General features: G+C 42.2%; 2 protein-coding genes across 2 annotated transcripts; both read right to left on the reverse strand.

Moving 5' to 3' along the window:
- Positions 1-4,285: 4,285 nt before the first annotated feature.
- LOC135513110 (forkhead box protein F2-like) lies at positions 4,286-9,677 on the reverse strand. The gene is made up of 2 exons (XM_064935827.1): positions 8,531-9,677; positions 4,286-5,444 (listed from the first exon to the last, which is right to left on the reverse strand). The coding sequence occupies exons 1-2, from the start codon at positions 9,501-9,503 to the stop codon at positions 5,266-5,268; spliced, it is 1,152 nt and encodes a 383-aa protein (XP_064791899.1). The 5' UTR covers positions 9,504-9,677; the 3' UTR covers positions 4,286-5,265.
- Positions 9,678-16,296: 6,619 nt separating this feature from the next.
- Positions 16,297-18,165, reverse strand: LOC135513106 (forkhead box protein Q1-like). The gene has a single exon (XM_064935819.1). The coding sequence runs from the start codon at positions 17,877-17,879 to the stop codon at positions 16,824-16,826; it is 1,056 nt and encodes a 351-aa protein (XP_064791891.1). The 5' UTR covers positions 17,880-18,165; the 3' UTR covers positions 16,297-16,823.
- Between the last annotated feature and the right edge of the window lie 487 nt (positions 18,166-18,652).

Below are 18,652 nucleotides of genomic sequence, written 5' to 3' on the forward strand. Positions count from 1 at the left end.
TCTCGGGTTTTACATTTACGGTGTTAGGTCTAGTGTATGAAACCGGGCTGTCATTTGATGATGAAATATTTGATGAATTAAACGTCTTTTTGTGTGTAAAAAACAGTAATGTCAAGATACCTATCGCATTACACATTTAGTAATGACAACATTTGCTTTCCAAACTGTACTTTTTCTAGGCGATTGTATTGTGAAATTTGCAAAAGGCAAAGTGGCAGCCGCAACCAAACATGGACATATAATGCATAGGTGGCAGTTTCCATTCAAGTCTAGACTGCAAGCCATTGCTAGTGTAGCCCTTCCCATGAGTCAAGGTTTTGAGGTTGTAAATCCTTCTATGGATTATATTTCTATGGCCACATCGCAACAAGCTGTTCCACAGATAGAAGAAGCAGCGATAGGAGTGGGAAAAATGTGCTCCTGCATTTAGAAGCACACCAAAGACGGCATTAAAGATAAGTAATAAAAAGATAGGCAACACTACAAAAGGCCTATTTCACACCATAGCCTGCTGAATTTGCAAGATAACCTTTTTTTTCATTTTGATTTCAGCACAATTTAAAATGTGGCACTGAATACTGACTCTCCCATGGATTGATATTTCAGAATTTTGTCAATAAAGCGTTAAGCTAGCCACATGCGAGCGACATGCACGTGCAGTTACAAGCCTGTTAGAGTTAGCGGCAGGCTGACGAGTAATATCTACCATTGTAGGCCTGGCTGGAATGTGAATAGAGTTTGACACCACATCTTAGTTTCCTTCTGGCTTTCTTAGAAGTATACCGCTCCTGACACTAGTAAAAGAAAGAGACTGGGGAAGTGCTTGCTGTTGTTAAATAAAACCTGTTTGAAAATCATTTGAAATTGATGTGCCTTGGTTTGAGAGCAGCACGGGTTAACTGTCCTGTTGCATAACAATCACATTTTGGAACCGTGTGTGCATTCATCATGCGCATAGAAAAACTCACACTGGGGGGACAGTTAGAGATATTTGGAACTCACACATGAAAAGGTTAAACAGGTTAACATTCATAAGGCAGCAGGGCTAACCAGCTGGCAAGTGTCTTCACTGACATTTTCAGACTCTTCCTGACCCAGTCTGTAATACCTAAATGTTGCAAGCAGACCACCAGAGTCCCTGTGACCAAGAACGCCAAGGTAACCTGTCTAAATGACTACTGCCCGTAGCACTCACATCTGAAGCCATGAAATGCTTTGAAAGGCTGGTCATGGCTCACATCAACACCATCATCCCAGACACTCTGGACCCTCTCCAATACATATACCGTCCCAACAGATCCACAGATGATGCAATCTTTATTGCACTCCACTCTTCCATTTCCCACTTGGACAAAAGGAACACCTACAGAAGAATGTTGTTAATTGACTACAGCTCAGCTTTCAACACCATAGTGCCCTCCAAGCTCATCACTAAGCTAAGGACTCTGTGAATGAACACCTCCCTCTGCAACTGGATCCTGGACCTCCTGACAGACTGGTGGTAAGGTTAGGCAACAACACATCGCCATGCTGACCCTCAACATGGGGGCCCCTCAGGGGTGCTTAGTCCCCTCCTGTACTCCCTGTTCACATCACTGAGATGTCCACATCACTATGTATCTATCATGGTCCAAACACACCAACACAGTTGTGAAGGGGGCGCGATAATGCCTCTTTCCCTTATGGTGAATGAAAAGATTTGGCATGGGCCCTCATATCCTCAAATAGCTCATCTTGACTGACTGCATCACCATTTTGTATGCTGGCTAACAATTGTAAGGTGCTACAGAAGGTAGTGCTCAAGGCCCAGTACATCAATGGGGACGAGCTCCCGGCTATCCAGGATCTCTATACCAGGCGGTGCCAGAGGATGGCCCTAGAAATGTTCAAAGATTCCAGCTACCCAAGGCATAGACTGTTCTCTCCGCTACTGCATGGGGAGCAGTACCATTGCACCAAGTCTGGAACCAACACGACCCTGACCAGCTTCTACCCCAAATCCATAAGACTGCAAATAGTTAGTTTGGGCAGATATTTGGGAAACTATTTAACAATCTGCATTGACCCTTTTTGCACTAACATTTTTGACTCATCACATACGCTGCTGCTACTATTTACTATCTGTCACTTTATTCCTAGTTGTTTGTACATATCTACCTCAATGACCTCGTACCCCTGCACATTGACTCTGTACTGGTACCCAGTGTATATAGCCAAGTTATCATTACTCATTGTGTATCTTTAATTAATATGTGTTTTACTTTTCTTTTCTTTCTCTATTTTCTTTCTCACTGCATTGTTGGGAAGGCCCCATAAGTAAGCATTTCACTGTTAGTCCACACCTGTTGTTTATTAAGCATGGAATGAATACAATTTGATTTGATGATTTGATCTCAAGCTGGTAGGATGGCCACTAGATGGAGCCATAGTCCATTTATTTCAGTCTTCCACCTTAAAAGTAGGCCTACATGTCAATCAGCAGTGGAGAAACCAAACCCATCATAATATATCCAACCGAAAAAGGTATATTTTTGGAGCTGATGAATGAACTGTGATGAGGTGTGTGTGTGTGTGTGTGTGTGTGTGTGTGTGTGTGTGTGTGTGTGTGTGTGTGTGTGTGTGTGTGTGTGTGTGTGTGTGTGTGTGTGTGTGTGTGTGTGTGTGTGTGTGTGTGTGTGTGTGTGTGTGTGTGTGTGTGTGTGTGTACGCGTGTACGTGCGTGCATGAGTGTTTCTCTTTGCAGTTTTCAACATGAATTGTAACTATCACAGAGACCACACAGACCAGTGAGAGAGAGAAAGACAGAGACATAGACAGAATGAACATCCCAAATCTGCTGCTATTGTATTGTTTTCGTTGATGTTGATATATTTGTACACAAACAGAAAACTCAAATAATTTATCCACTTAAAGCTGCAATGTGTAACTTTTCTGGTGACCCTAAAAAATTCATATAGAAAGGGTGAGTTATAGATATATCATTCTCATTGAAAGCAAGTCTAAGAGGCAGTATATCTGTTCTATGTGCACTATTTCCATGCTTCCCATTTTCAAGTTTTGTTTTTGCTTATTTTACTTTCAGTTTTGTACATCAGCTTCAAAGAGCTGAAAATACAATATGTTTGGTTATTGACAATATATTTCACAGTGGTTTAGATGGTACAATGATTCTCTACACTATACTTGCTTGTTTTATCATATAAACTGAAATTAGGCGAACTATTAGAATTATAGCAACCTGGAAATGGCGGGGAGATTTCTCCACCGTGCATCTTTGTGAGAATGATTCGGGCATTTTTCCCCGCTCCCCCCCCCCCCCCCTCTCTCTCTCTCTGCCCCTCTGTCTCTCTCTAATCTGTTTTTCTCCAAAATCCCAGTTTCTTACTCTATACGTGTGTTCTGTTTACTGCAGTTCTAAAAACACTGTGCGGTCACATCTCCATAAATGTGGCCCTCTGCAGCTCGTTTGTTTACAAGTTCTTAAAAAAATTGCAATCCTGAAAAATCTGCTACGAGGCCGGGGGGTAGAGGTCTGGTGACGCGGAAGGCTTTCCGTTGTCGAACCAGGCAGGCTGGCCCAGGCTGTAGATGGCGCAATGAGACAACACAAAACATGGCAATTCCTAAATCGCCAACGTCGTCAGTCGAGTTTGTAAACAATCTAAACTGTTGTAAGCCTACGTAAATAGAAATTACCTAGTTCTACTCTACTTAACACTCACCAAGTATTCGGAAAAAGTACATTAGATTGTATTAAACACCAGCTGCCTTTGATCTCACGAAGTCTATGGGTAAATATTGATAATGCAACTCACTGTCTACGATAAAGACATGCAGCGAGTTGTGTAGCCGTCGCCTTATGTATTTCCCCCCATTCTTACTATACCATCAGATAAAAATCCTTACATAATTATCCCCGTGGGTCAAAGTAAACAATGCTTCTCTTCAAAGGATCATTCGTTTTCCACAACATTTATATCTAGTTATTAAATGGGATTGTTTTCGAATTTACCTAGAATCCACGCTTTTGATTTGCCTTTGCTTCACATTCTTTAAGCACGTTTTTTACGTTACAAAGTGTTATCATACAAAAAAAGACGTTGAATTTGGTTATTAAAAGTATGCCTGTGAATTCCAAATAATCAAATTTACACCGACTCAAATCTATTATGTATCACAATCTCCATAAATTATCAACAAAGATAATAGGTCTATAATAATAGTAAATTCCAATGATTAGCCTATAATTAGCATGCTATATTTCTGAGAGACAAGCAGGCAGGTATAGCGGAAAATATATCAGCTTTATTGAAACACTTTACAACGAGGAAAATTAAGCTAATCTCAAAAATGGTATACAATAAGTGCAAATTTGTTGCAATTTTTGTTATAAAAAGCTTTGTGTATGTGCATGTACTTTTATAGATCAGAACAGAGGCCTAGTTACATAAAATATAGTCTATTTGTTTGCACAAGTAATGACAGCAAACACATAATTAAAATCGTTTTGAAACTTCTTTTGAAGAAGAAAACGTTGGCCAATAGAGAACAGAATAAGGCAAAGTGGTTTCATTGTCATAAGCGTTTGTGCTTTCCCACTGGGCAAAAACGGGTTGAACGTTGTTTCCACATCATTTCAACCAACAACAAAAAAATCTATGTGATGACGTCGAATCAACGTGGAAACCCCATTGGATTGGCAAAAAGTCATCAACATAAGGGCATTCCCACTGAGCACGCACTGGTTGAATCAACGTTGTTTCCACATCATTTCAATGAAATTAAGTTGAACCAACATGGAATAGACGTTGAATTGACGTCTGTGCCCATTGGGTTTCGTCTTTCCCCCCCCCTAACATTTAACCTGAACCCAATGACATGGTGATTTTGGGGGGTATTTCCCGTTGAGTTCACAATAGTTGACAACTCAAACAAATGTAAATAAAAATTAGAGGTTGAACTGACGTCTGTGCCCAGTGGGTCCTTCACTTCAGAAACAGTTAGTGCATAATATACTGTCCTTCATTTAGACCAATCAAGACGACGAAGGCCACTGAAAATATATCCTGACTCGAGAAGTTTTTCCAGACTCTCAAAAATAGGCTACTGTCCCCATTGTTCGATCTCATCAGTAAGATGACAGGCCATTTATTTGGGTTTAAACTGTCGCCAGACATGTATAGAATCAGTTTAAATTGCTCGATTTTGTGTTCATTCTCATCTCCAGAGCACAGTTTGGGCCTTTACGCGCACTACATTTCCTGCTCACATCACGCACGGTTTGACGTCTTGACAAAGGCTTTGGTGATGGTGGTGATGGTGATGATGATGATAGTACGATCCACTGGCTGAGGGATGGAACGAGGAGATGCCGTTAAAATTCAGGACAAAATCCTTCCTGTCGACCACTGGTGAGGAGTGGCTTTGGTAGCGAGGGATCCCCACTGAGAGAGAGAGAGAGAGGGAGAGAGAGAGATGGAGAGAGAGAGATGGAGAGAGAGAGAGAGAGATGGAGAGATTGGAGCTCTTCAAAATATATGAACAATACAGTTTTTCTCCCCTCCTCCTAAGTTTATAGAATTGTTTTTACATACTCGTGTGTGGCATAGAGGAGCAGTCAGAAATATTAGTATTATTCAGAAATATTTATATATTGTAAATGCTTGACTTTTCAACAACAACAAAAAAAACAGTTTTCTTTCAGAATATAGGATAATAACACTCTGACATTTATGCATTACATTCAGTGTATTATGTAGCCTATTTTTCTTATATAGATTTTAAGGTTTGAAATTGACACATATTCCAATAATTTGGCCAGTAAACAATGCAGAGACGTAGTCCCATAACACCACGCGAATAAATAAGAAATCACTCTCAGTGAATCTATAGATTAAACCTAATCGATCACGGTAGGGACATTTGTTAATTTGTTATCTTACTAGGCTATGTTATATTATGTTAGGTTGACCTGTAATACATTATTAATTGCTGAATAAACATGGATTTGCTGGCCTTTTGAGAATAGGTCAAATAATGCCCTTTTCCGCAGTATTTCCATTTCAGGAGAATATGCCACTAAAACAACCAATCCAAAGAAACTGCATGTGTTCAGAATTATTCAAATTGAACCATGCAATGAATTCACTGTATACAATATGTTATTTGGATGTGTGCAAATTAGATGCATAGACCCTAGATGTAGCCTCTGCTCATGCTGAGCTAAATATACATTCGAGCAGCAGTCTCCTTTAATTAAAAAATCAGCCAAACGGAAACCACTATCATGACTTGACTTCTGAATCTCTGCATTCTCAATACTAGCATCTCTAATGTTTGTTTAATTTAGTTGAGTTGGTGCACATATTTTGCGTGAGCCCCTCTCATTTGTGACTGTTGTAGTATGTGTACACCTAGACCTAGAGAATGTTTAGTCTTAAATGTTTAGTCTTTAACTTAACATGATCTGGTTAGACTGAAGTAAGAGTGATTTATTAGGCATATAATAATCAAACAGCCTCGTTATGTTTCAGTGCTTTTCTACATCAATTGGCCTCCATATCGTTCACAAAGAGGTATGAAATATGAATTAGGTCAGGGTGCTTATGTTTTCCCTCCTTGATTGTCCATTTCTCCTGAGGGCCATATAGACACATTACACTGTTTATCCTCGAGATCTGCAGTAGCAACATCACACGTGCTAATTCATCATAATTATAGGCCTTACGGCCTAAAATTATTTTCAGACAAATAATTGAATCGGTAAAATAAGAACATAGGTCCTGTCATAGATAGGTATGTATATATCAGGACAGCTACACTGTCAGAGTGAGAGTGAGGAGAAGGAAAGCGGGAGAGTGACAGAGAGCGTGATCCTCATCAAGTTCATAAGGACTCCAGATGTGACGCCTGTACCCGCAGTGTGCGGTGTTTTCTCTCCTCGAGACTGCAGGCATTTATCCTGATGGTCCTGCCTCGCGCTGCAGCCTTTGCGCCCCATTTTCAGAGACAACACACCCGCCGTGATTGACAGTCGTCATGAGGCGTGTAAGACCCCGCTAGCACAGATAACAGCTTATCCTCTAAATAATTACAAGAAGTCGCGTAAAGTTTAACAAGGCTTGGAGTCTCTTGTGGGTAGGATAGGCCTATGCGCTTGTTTAAATCCTCTTCTTCAGTGTGGTCCGACTCGCACAGCCTTTGTTTAGGTAACCCCCGAGGCTTTAGAAGGAATAATTCCGCTCTCAGAAATCCCTTGGACTTTTGTTAAAGCCTCGATAAATTAGAAGCATTTTAAGCAAGATGAACATGAACTAAATTACAAGTGGTCAACTGGCCTACGGAGCAATGCGTATAATGTGGCTACAGTTTTCATTATGGCCCATTGCGTCGAGCTCCTATCCAAACATTTATGTAAACAAGAACGCAGCCCCATACATTATTTTTTCCCAAGGCCTAGCCTATATATTCAAGAACAGTTTTCAACTATTTTGTTCATTTCCGTTGTAAGAAGCTGTGGTGGCTCTTATATTTCCCACCTCATCTGAATTGTCCTTATAATAATGCATGCATATTTGTGTCTTTGAGTCCCTCAAATAGGATTATTTCGGCCTATGTCATTCAAATTGTTTCCTCAGTTCCACAACAGAATATAGTTGCAAACTAATAATCAGAAATACAATACAATTATTTTAACCCATAACATTGGGAAGCTATTTTGCCATAACACAACCTGCAATGTGAAGGAGATGCATCCACGTGAACCAGTCATTTTAATTAAATTATATGAATATAACATTACATCGAAAATGCATTAAGAGACATATGCATCTCCAACATAGTTTTATAGATGTATTACACATGCAAGTCATTACATATTTAGGTCGCAACAACTCACTTTTATATTAGTCTAATTATTTTATTTGCCAAAGTTTTGATTCATCTGCGTCACACATATCAAAGTTGTAACTGTTAATGACATTCAACTAGACTACATTTGGTTCTGCATGTAGGAGATTGTCTAAAAGACCGTCTATAAGATGTTCGGCATATTGTCTATAAGGTAGGCCAACTATAATTTTCACAAATACAAACTTAGCAATTTTATAGACTATTACGCATTGCGTAAAGTTTATTTATTTATTTTATTTAACCTTTATTTAACCAGGTAGGCTGGTTGAGAACAAGTTCTCATTTGCAACTGCGACCTGGCCAAGATAAAGCATGGCAGTGTGAACAGACAACACAGAGTTACACATGGAGTAAACAATTAACAAGTCAATAACACAGTAGAAAAAAAGGGGGAGTCTATATACATTGTGTGCAAAAGGCATAAGGAGGTAGGCGAATAATTACAATTTTGCAGATTAACACTGGAGTGATAAATGATCAGATGGTCATGTACAGGTAGAGATATTGTGTTTTTAGCCTCCAGAAAACAGCATGACTGTCCAAAGAGCAAGTAAATTGTCAACCTGCAATTATGCATGACATTAACGTGTTATGACTTGATTTACACAACGTTTATTACCTGAGATATCAGCGGTGTCCCTGGCGTTCTGGTGGAGGTAGCTCTGCTCCAGGGAGTAGGGGGACATACCAGAGTGTAGCCCAGAGGACGCCGGGCTGCTGGAGGCCAGAGGCTGCTGCTTGATGTACGGGGAGCCGCCGGGAGACGCCCAGTGTCCGGAGGTACTGGCATATGGAGAATGACCGTGACCGTCCAACGCACTGGCCATAGCCGGGGACGAGGGCACAGGGCTGCTGCTACTGTCCGGTCCACCGTATTCCCCGTTGGACGTTACCGGACAGCTGGCCATGTACGTGGACCCGGGGCTCGGGGACATGTGAGGTACGTGGTGGCCGCTAAGCCCGTCGTAGCCACCTGCCATGGAGTTGGTCATCATGTCCAAGTTGTAACTGTTGCTATGACACGCCAGAGACCCGGGCGCCTGAAACTCAAAGCTCTGCGGCAAAATGGACGTACCGAAGCCTATCCCGTTCATCATCCGATACATGGGCTTTAGGGCTTGGCATTTTCTCCGGAAGCCCCTGGGTCTGCGGCGGAACGAGCCCTCTTCGAACATGAACTCGCTGGCCGGGTCGATGGTCCAGTAGTGGCCTTTGCCTGGCCTGCCCAGCCCTTTTGGCAGCTTGATAAAGCACTCGTTTAGGGAAAGGTTGTGCCGGACGGAGTTCTTCCAGCCCTGGTAGGATCCTCTGAAGAAGGGGAACCGGGCCTGGAGAAACTGATAGATCTCACTTAGAGTCAGCCTCTTGGTGGGTGAGCTCTGTATCGCCATGACGATGAGCGCAATGTAGGAGTAGGGAGGCTTCTCTGGTCGCCTCAGTCCGGAGCTCGCCTTCTTGCCTTTGGCCCCGGTCGAGGAACTGTCCATGGAGGCCTGTGGGCTTATCATGGCGGGGTGCAGGACACCGGAGGCCGGGCTGGATCTCAGGGGAGGCGGTTGGTCCAGCTGCTGCTGAGAGGTCTCGGTCGTCATCTCTGCTCCGCTGACGCACTGCGTAGCTGAGCAGTGACGTGAAGAGAGAAAGAGAGATGGGGGAAAGATGAGAAAGAGAGATGGGGGAAAGAGGAGAGTGAGATTGAGCAAGAGATCTAGAGAAAGAAAAGGGGACGTATATGATTCAAAGAAGGTGATAGCAAGTAATGTCACTTCTACTCAAAGTCCTCTACAAATCACACACGCCGTTGGTCTTCGGAATTCAACAAAAAAGGGCTTGGAGAGGAAAAACTATCTTCCGTTCTGTTGGACTCTCCTATTACGCAGAAAATCTGCAGCGAGTTCGCAGTGTCAGAATGTGGGAGAGAGATGAGAGCAGAGTATGCAGTGAGGGCTGGACTAGCTATAATGCAGCTTTTTGCGGAGGTTCAGTTCGACACAGAGGCTCCGGTGCGGTTCGGTATCACCGTGGCGGTGAGTGCAGCTCTGCGGCGCACCGGGTGGCCATCGCCCGCCTTAATCCCTAAAGGGGAGGAAACGCGAAGACTCCTCAATTTAGTGCGCGAGGCCGCTCAGCCAAACAAAACGCGACCACCTATCATTTCGTAAATCTTTCTTTCCTCTAAGACCCCCCCCATCACCAACCCCCCCTGAAATCAGTGACGACTACAGCCCCCTCCCCTTCCACCGCCAGTCGCTGCAGCAGAGTCAAGCCCCTCTCTCTCTATCTCGCACCCCCTCCCTCTTCCACCCTCTCTCTTTCCCCTGCTCTCTGACATCTCAAAAACACGCAATTATGCCATCTATCAAACGTCCCCAGACATTCCAATCAACAGCGTCACACGCCAGCACACAAGGCAAAGAGCACCATCTCCAACACTCTTCGTGCATGTTGTTGCCTGTTGCTCAGTGGCATTATACTGAATAACGGAAACATTTTCTGTAATGAAATACTGAGGGTATAACAGTATAGGCAATTATATATAGGCCTCTTAAAAAAATAGAAATTGCTTCTCTGTGTTGCCATGCAACAATTTCATGTTGGATGGCCTACCGATCCAGCAAAGGCGGTGTTGTAGAAGCGACACATAGAACAAACTGTGTAGGCTCATAAATCTCGTAGTATAAATCCTATCTCATGTTTTCCTAGTTCGCTCAGAACCCAACCGTAAGAGTCACTACCGGGGGAAAGGTGGTTGTATTTCGCTGGGGTGCATGCATGAGCGGGGGGGGGGGGGGGGTTCTGAGTAAATTACTTTGACATGAGTGGAAGCAGGCTTTTTCCATCAAGAGCGGCCGGCCTTGGATACCACACACAGCGCACCAGTGTCAGTTTACAGCCCTAGGCTCGAGGCGGTCCCCTGGGCCCCGCGTTCATTAGAGAGAGAACCGAAATTAGGAGCGCGGGCGTCGACAGCTTCCTCCCCTATGAAGACAGACCATAATACAGATTTGTCCAACATAATACAATTATTTAGTCTTAAAAGATAAAAGGCCTATGATCAATAATGATAACAACGAGAGAAATAGGATTTGTTCAGAAACGTGGCCTACAAATTCAGAGTGTATTAATCCTGTTACAAGGTTGACACTATATGACACTATATTGCAGGCCTGCATTGTTTAATATTTATACTGTGATGACTTTTATGGTTACCTCTGTTATGCCTGCATTTGATAGGGCCTACACTTCCTCGTTTTCAATTCAACCACCTAATGTTATATATTTTATGGTTACCTCTGTTATGCCTGCATTTGATAGGGCCTACACTTCCTCGTTTTCAATTCAACCACCTAATGTTATATATTTTTTAAACATATTGAGATAAATATTCGTTTATATAGCCTAGTAGTTAAATAATGCAATCGTTTTCAGTCATTTTTCAGTATGTATATGCTTTGTAAATAGCCGACATATGTTTGGTAGTTGTATACGTTTATAATAAACAGCTCATTGTTACAGTTGAGTAGGTCTAGGCTATACAGAAATACTAAAAGACTACAAACAATATTTGTCCAAAATTGGTCATAGGCAAACAATTATTAATATAACGTAAAATTTAGATGATCAATCTTAATTTGTACCGAAATCACATCACCCCATTCTGTTTGTATGCCTAGTCTCCCTCATTTCATTTCTACCACATGGATTTGTTTTACACTGAGCCTTTATTTTGTTTTATGCCGCTGAATTGAAACAGTTAGAAGGAAAGAGTAAACAACTGTATACAGTAGACTAGGCCTAAACCTCGTATCAGAATATAATCATTTAAGGTTCAAGCTGGAGCTACGGGATTTCATTTCTGCTTTTATGATACGGGCATTTTATATTGGGATAGTCGAGCTTTAGAAAGTCGAAAGAAAATAAAATATGTAATAAACTAATCAGCTCCTCATCTATTTGTGTGTCTGTCTAACATTACCCCCGTCCTTTCATGTGTAGTCCTTAGATATAAAGGATTTTCAAACAATGGCCATCAACAATAACCTTTACACTTCACAACAAAGGATGTGAGGATAAAATCATTTTCCACCGTGACACAGAGAAGTTTGTGGAACCTAATGGCCTTAGAATTTCCTGCGACATCAGAACGTATGACCCCCGCAGTGATCAGGATGCCTCCGCGGCTAGGAGGAAACTTTGTTCTGCGCGAGAGCACTTTGAAGACTGGCCACTGCTTTTACGAGTTCACAGCAAAGCGCGTATAGGAGCTCTTATTATAGCTGTTTTGAAATATCTAGTAAACAACAATTATATCACATATTTACATGGGTTCTGGTTTTTAATAGTGATGGATATCCTTTGGCATTTTTGTCCGAGTTTGATCATTTTAGCCTGAAGAACACCAGCCTAGAACAATATAAATTGTTGTTTTTATCTTTGGTAAATATTGAAGTGTCAACTATAATATTACAGCTAATATTGCTTTAACGTCCCTGATTATTTATACAAAGGCTTATACCATTCAAATATTAGTTCATGAAAAATGTGGCTCAGAATTCTGTTTATGAATGTGTATTTAATATGTAGGATATTGCTGAATAATAAATGAATGCAGCGGTGCATTACATAAATTAAAATGTTGCTTTATATTGCTAGACTTTTTGTTTTTGTTTTGATACGCCATAAAACGACACACTCTTTCCATAGAAACACAGGCCTGCTGGTTGTTCGCAGTGGTGGAAAAAGAAGTAAGGTATCATATTTGAGTAAAAGTAAAGATTACTTAATAGAAAATGACTCAAGTAAAAGTTACTACTTGAGTAAAAGTCTAAAAGCATTTGGGTTTTAAATATACTTAAGTATCAAAGTAAAAGTGTGAATAAAAAAACAAAAACATTATATTAAGCAAACCAGACGGCACAATTTTCTTGTTTTTTAAATTTACGGATAGCCAGGTGTCCAACACTCAGACATAATTTACAAATGCTTCATTTGTGTTTAGTGAGTCCGCCAGATCAGAGGCAGTAGGGATGAGGAGTGTTGTTATCTTGATAAGTGTGTGAATTGGACCATGTCCTGTCCTGCTAAGCATTCAAAATGTAACTTTTGGGTGTCAGGGAAAATATATGGAGTAAAAAGTACATTATTTTCTTTAGGAATGTAATTAAGTAAAAGTAAAAGTTGTCAAAAATATAAATAGTAAAGTACAGATACCCCAAAAAACAAGTTAAGTAGTACTTTCAAGTATTTTTAATGAAGTACTTTGCACTACTGGTTGTTGGTCCTTCTCATAGGCCTATAGCTAACTTTGACTCCTCACTTCTTTTGACAAGTGGCTACATCTTGCCTGACCATTTTTTTCACTCATTTTGAAGAGATTAAATATAGTTGAAATAGCTATTTCCAGCGTATTTTAAGGGCAATGTGCGTCTTTATGTCTTCTTTCAGGCGCCCCAGCAGCCGCGCTTCCTGTCCAGCTCAACTCTGGCTTTTGTGCTGAGAGTACCAGGTTCTTTCTCCAGAAGCTCAGGCGCGGTTCAGCGGCCTGCAGAGTGACTGACTGTTTGAACTTCCTAACATTGTGCCTGGACTCCAGGCCTAAACCCTGCTCCAGAACGACATAATATTTAGGTTTCTATTCAATCAATAACGCTGAAGATCCGTATTGTATATCGCGATTGACAATTAAAGGCAATGTTCCCGCGGTGACGGAGACTGCTACGGTAAACACTGCTACGTCGGCGCAATCGGAAATGACATTTGAACGCGGATCTTCCGGGATACTTCGGCGATACGGATTGAATGGAGCACAGTATCTACTGCTCTCAGATTCAGGCATGTTATCCGTTTATTAGGATACGCCATATCTTTAACTGGTTCTTGTTCCACACACCAGAGAGAGCTAGTCCTAGGCTACAGAATGAAAACATAACGGTGGCGTTCACCTGTTATTGCCGTCGGTGCTCGTGCTCTGGCCAGTGCGTAACATACAGGTGTGCTGTTCCAGGATTTCACCTGCAGGTTGCAGCATTGTTCCTGGAACAGGACTCAACCCTCTTACCTGTCACCTAGACCGCCGGGTGCACGTTTTGGTTTTTGTCCTAGCACTACACAGCTAAACAAAGCTTGATGATGAGTTGGTTATTTGAATCAGCTGTGTAGTGATAGGGGAAAAAACTAAACGTGCATCCAAGGGGGGTCCCAGGATCGAGTTTGCAGACTGCTGAGTAAAACTATAGTGACATTTTTTTTTTTTTTGTTAGCATAGTATAGTCCTAGGTCTATGCATCAATGTGCATGATTGAGGAGGACGGACAGGTAATGTTTTATGTCAAAATATTTGTACACATGCATTGTATTTGTAGGAACATATATGGGCCTAAGCAAGAATGTCTTCCGTTCTATTTGTGCCCAGATCGACGAGGGACTGATAACCCCTCGCAAGAAAGACAGGGTCAAATGCAAATAGAAAATGGCAAATGTATCAACACATTTGCTCTTTTACTTTTCAGATTTGATCGTTTATCAATTGAGCAATTTTTGAGATGATCTTTCTCATTAGCCTATAGGCTCATTTCTCATTGGTCCACAATAAAATATTGTACTAGTCACGATATTTTCTGTGTATACTATTTTACAATGTTTGTCTAGATACAGCACTTGCTAGTGATAGTCTACAACTTTGTCAATAGCATTAGGCCTAACATTGTTAGGGTAACGGGAATCGTAATTAATGTGGGCAACACTACATGTGATGACGTCAAGGGTTTCCCTCAGGACGGTGGACAGCTCGAGACCTCGCGTATGGACTGCATCCTTGCTTCTATGGATAACCCCCATATATCCCCTGTCGGTGTCGAAAGGTCGAATCAATTCGTTTTTATTGGAAGTGTGTTGTGATCATTTATAGACTTGGCGCATGAAGTAGCCAGCCAAAATGATTGTTTCTCATTATTAAACCCTTACAATAGTCCAACCTCTCTTTTGGTCATTTCATTTTGAAACATTGTTTTGGTAAAAGTTATTTGTATAGCTTATCGTTTAGCATACGCAGGTCTGTGTCTTCGTTGTTGTGGACAGGTAAGCTAAATGTCGCAATTCATCCCACATCTTTTTTTATATTCTAAATATATTGTTGTAAATCTTACTCAGAAAATCAGGACATTTATTTAATGTTTGTCATATGTTTAAAAAAATCCTCAACATAGCCTATAGCAGGATGAAAAAGGTCTAATATATATTTTTCAAATGTTGGTGATTTAAAAAAACAAACATGAAATGCACTGTTTTATAGTAATAATAATAATAATAATTAGTAGTAGTATGTATTAGCCTATTATTTCAGTATGAAATTTTGAATTGCGTGACTTGAAACGAGAACAAGCTACAAGGCAGAGTAAATTCAAATGTCATATTTGAACAAGCTATATTTGTTTGTACAATGCTTATTGGAGACCCAGATCGCAGGCACGTTTCTTACCCTCGTGTGAACCGCACAGAACAGATCATGTTTAATGAGTACACCATAGCTTGGGTGGCATGCTATGGTAGGCCTACAATTGATCCTTAAGCATAAACCAAAGTTTACATTTAGAGAGAGTGCATTTGTCCCAAGTCTGAGATTTCATCCTCGAACCTATACAGAAGAGCTTGAGGAGACGTGTATGTTTTCACTGTGCTTAATCGATACTGTACATTATAACTACACATTATTTACTATTGTTCAGCTAAATGTCCGTAATAACTGAACTCAAACCCCCTCACTCGGAACAACCTTCCTAGAAGTGTGTTGCAGTTAAAGTTAATGATCCTCCGTGTAAAGCGTCAGATTCTATGATTAACTTGACATAATTCAACACTCCCCATTCTGGGACGGATCTCACCACCCTTAAATATTTAGAAATAGCTCAACCGAGCTGTAATTTGTGCCTAACAGTGTTGCTTCCTTAGCTGTGCTGTTCCGTGCGGTGCAGGCAGAGAGGAAGACAGAGGGATGAAATGTAAGTATTGTACATCTGTGAATGTATATCCCTCTCTGTGCCTAACACTGCTGTTTCCTAATTGTGCCTTGCCGTGCAGAGTAGGTAGATGTCTGAAATGATTGTATATCTTTTTCTTCATTCCTCTGGTACTTCAGCATGCTCGTTTAAGTGGTGAGGATGCCAAAACAGCGCCAGTGTTGCCAGGCGCTACGCCTTTCCAGTTCCAGGCAGATAGATATCGGATCTTCCTCTGATCACCCATACAAACTTTTTCCGCCCTCTGATTCCAAACACATTTCAAGTAGGCCTATACTAAATGGAAAAATATAGATGATGCTTTATTTTCCTTTCGGTAAATTTAAGGAAAGAACAATATAAAACATTAAATACTCCTGGTTTGCTTCGATAATTTTTCCCCAATGAGTTTTTATTTTCTCTCATAAAAAATATTGTCCATGCATGAATCAATGTTTCGGAAAACAGGCCGTGTATTTCCTTTCTTTTTGTGCAGCCTCCTTACATGGAGTAATCAACAATCCAACAAATATTTTAAAATACAATATTTTTCAGCAAGTCATACAAAACTACATCAACACATACATATTACTATATTTTTCAAATCGTTGGCACATGGTAGCCGTCGTTTACATTAGAAATGACCTAAGAACCACGTAACACACACACACACACAGTGGAAAGGCATGTCAGATTGCAACTCATTTGCTTCGTCCTAGTAGTAACCAGATAGAAATAAAGTCATGACAACAATAACACATTACGTTATTCATCACCGCTAAACGACTTGTTATAATCAGAAACAGTTAAATGCACTGAAATGCCTTTTTTAAGACATTCGAAAAACGTAGAGCGCATAGGAAAGTGCACATGGCAAATTTAAGATACATAATTACATTATCGTCTGTTACGTTGGCTTTAGGAGAGCAATGAATCTATCTGGAAAGGATGACAGCTGCCAACTCGCGCTGTGTGCATTTTCACAGGGGAGAAAGCAGCCTCGGAGTTTGGCATGTGGCCCTGCGACGTCATGTGGAGAGCTGTGAGTGGGTCCCTGGTGTGCTCTGCGTGCTCAGCGAGGCTGCACCTGTACACGTTCAACATGTGTGACGCGCCGGTGCTGACCTGGTGGTAAGAGTGCTGTGCATGTGCGTGTGCCATAACAGCGGGTAGCGGTGGGTAGGCCAGTGTGTAGGGCAGCATGTGGTGAGAACCCGCGGGCCAGTAGAGCCGGTGGGCACCGGGGTTGGCATGTGCACTGTCTCTATCGGTGTGGTCTCTGTCCTCCCTACGTATGAAGGGCTTGCTGAGGATGCTATCGATGGAGAAGGAGCTGGAAGAGCTGGAGAACTTGGCTCCCATCACCCTCTCCTCCCGGGAGGGAACAGAAGCAGGGGCCGAGATGCGAGTCTCCTCGCCTGGTGTCTGGATGTCAGGGGTCTCGGTGTCCTTATTGGAACCACCGGACCGGCCCTTAGTGATGCGCTTCCTCCTGCGACGGAACACCCCGTCAGCGAAGGTGTACTCGCTGTGCGGGTTCAGCATCCAGTAGTTGTCCTTGCCCCATGGCCTGGAAGGGTCCCGGAGCACTTTGAGGAAACAGTCGTTCAGCGACAGGTTGTGGCGCACCGAGTTTCTCCACCCGGTGTAGCTGCCCCGGAAGAACGGGAACTTCTTCATCAAGTAGTCGTTGATCTCGGCCAGAGTCAACCGGCCGCTGCCGGAGTCCCGGATGGCCATGGCGATGAGTGCGATGTAGGAGTAGGGCGGCTTGGGTCTGCGGGTGTAGGGCTTTCCCTTGCCATCGCTGCTGCTCGGGGTAGCAGGTGCCGGGCTGTTGGCCACGCAGTCCCCGTCTGAGCCCAGCTCGTCCCCGGATAGGGGAGAGGGGACGCTACCTTCCGCATCACTGTGACTGCAAACCTCCATAGGCTTCTGAACGAAGTGGCTTGCGGAGAACACTTCAAGTTTCATTTTTTTATATTTATTGTTTTCCCCCTTCTCCTCTCACCTGTCAGTGTGTAGCTGTCAGAGTTCGTTGCAGTACAGCGCGATTCTCCTAATCAGAAAGTAAGAAAATCTGTCTGTCTGTTGTTGTTCTTTAGAGAGGCGCAGGTGTAGCCAGTGAGTCTGTTTCAGTGGTGGAGTCAGTGCACCTGTCTATGTTTCGGTCCGAGGAGCTCCGATGTACAGAGGAACGGGAGGCACCCAAACTCGTGCCTGTTTAGCAGCTGAAAGTAGATTTGTCTCCGGAGACACACGCGCCCTGTTATAATATAATCCCTCCGCGAAGGACAGCCCACGGGGGCGTGGTCTAGCGTCTCAAACTCAGAGTAATCTCAAATCCATTGAAGCGATTGAGGGATTTATGATTGCACGCTCCTTTGTGCCACACAGGAGTATGTAAAACAAGCATAAACATATAGAAAGCTAAAGTTAGAAGGAGGAGGGGAGAAGAACTATGTGTATTGTTGATATATTTTAGAGAGCTCCAATCTCTCTCTCGCTCCCTCTCTCACACACACCTGAGTGAGTGACTCACCTGCGTGACTGTAGATTGTGTACCAGAAAAGAGTTTCGCCTGAGATGGCGTGCATTTACCAGACAGGCACACACAGATGTGTTTACGTTTGTAATGTTTATGTTTGTAGAGAATCTCAGGTCACTCTTGAATTGATTTACAATTATATTTAATCGATACATTTACGGAGGTTCTGAACTAAAACACCTTGCTCGAGGTCTAATCT

This window comes from Oncorhynchus masou, chromosome 24 (genome assembly GCF_036934945.1).
Source record: "Oncorhynchus masou masou isolate Uvic2021 chromosome 24, UVic_Omas_1.1, whole genome shotgun sequence".
NCBI classification, from domain to species: domain Eukaryota; kingdom Metazoa; phylum Chordata; class Actinopteri; order Salmoniformes; family Salmonidae; genus Oncorhynchus; species Oncorhynchus masou.

What these genes read in the sequence shown, in the direction of transcription:
- LOC135513110 (XM_064935827.1), bottom strand. Translation starts at nt 9,503, where the DNA reads ATGACGACCGAGACCTCTCAGCAGCAGCTGGACCAACCGCCTCCCCTG. An exon ending in GGACACCGCTGATATCTCAG is followed by an intron (nt 5,445 to 8,530) that starts GTAATAAACGTT and finishes TCTCTCTCTCAG; the next exon opens with TGGGGATCCCTCGCTACCAA.
- LOC135513106 (XM_064935819.1), bottom strand. Translation starts at nt 17,879, where the DNA reads ATGAAACTTGAAGTGTTCTCCGCAAGCCACTTCGTTCAGAAGCCTATG.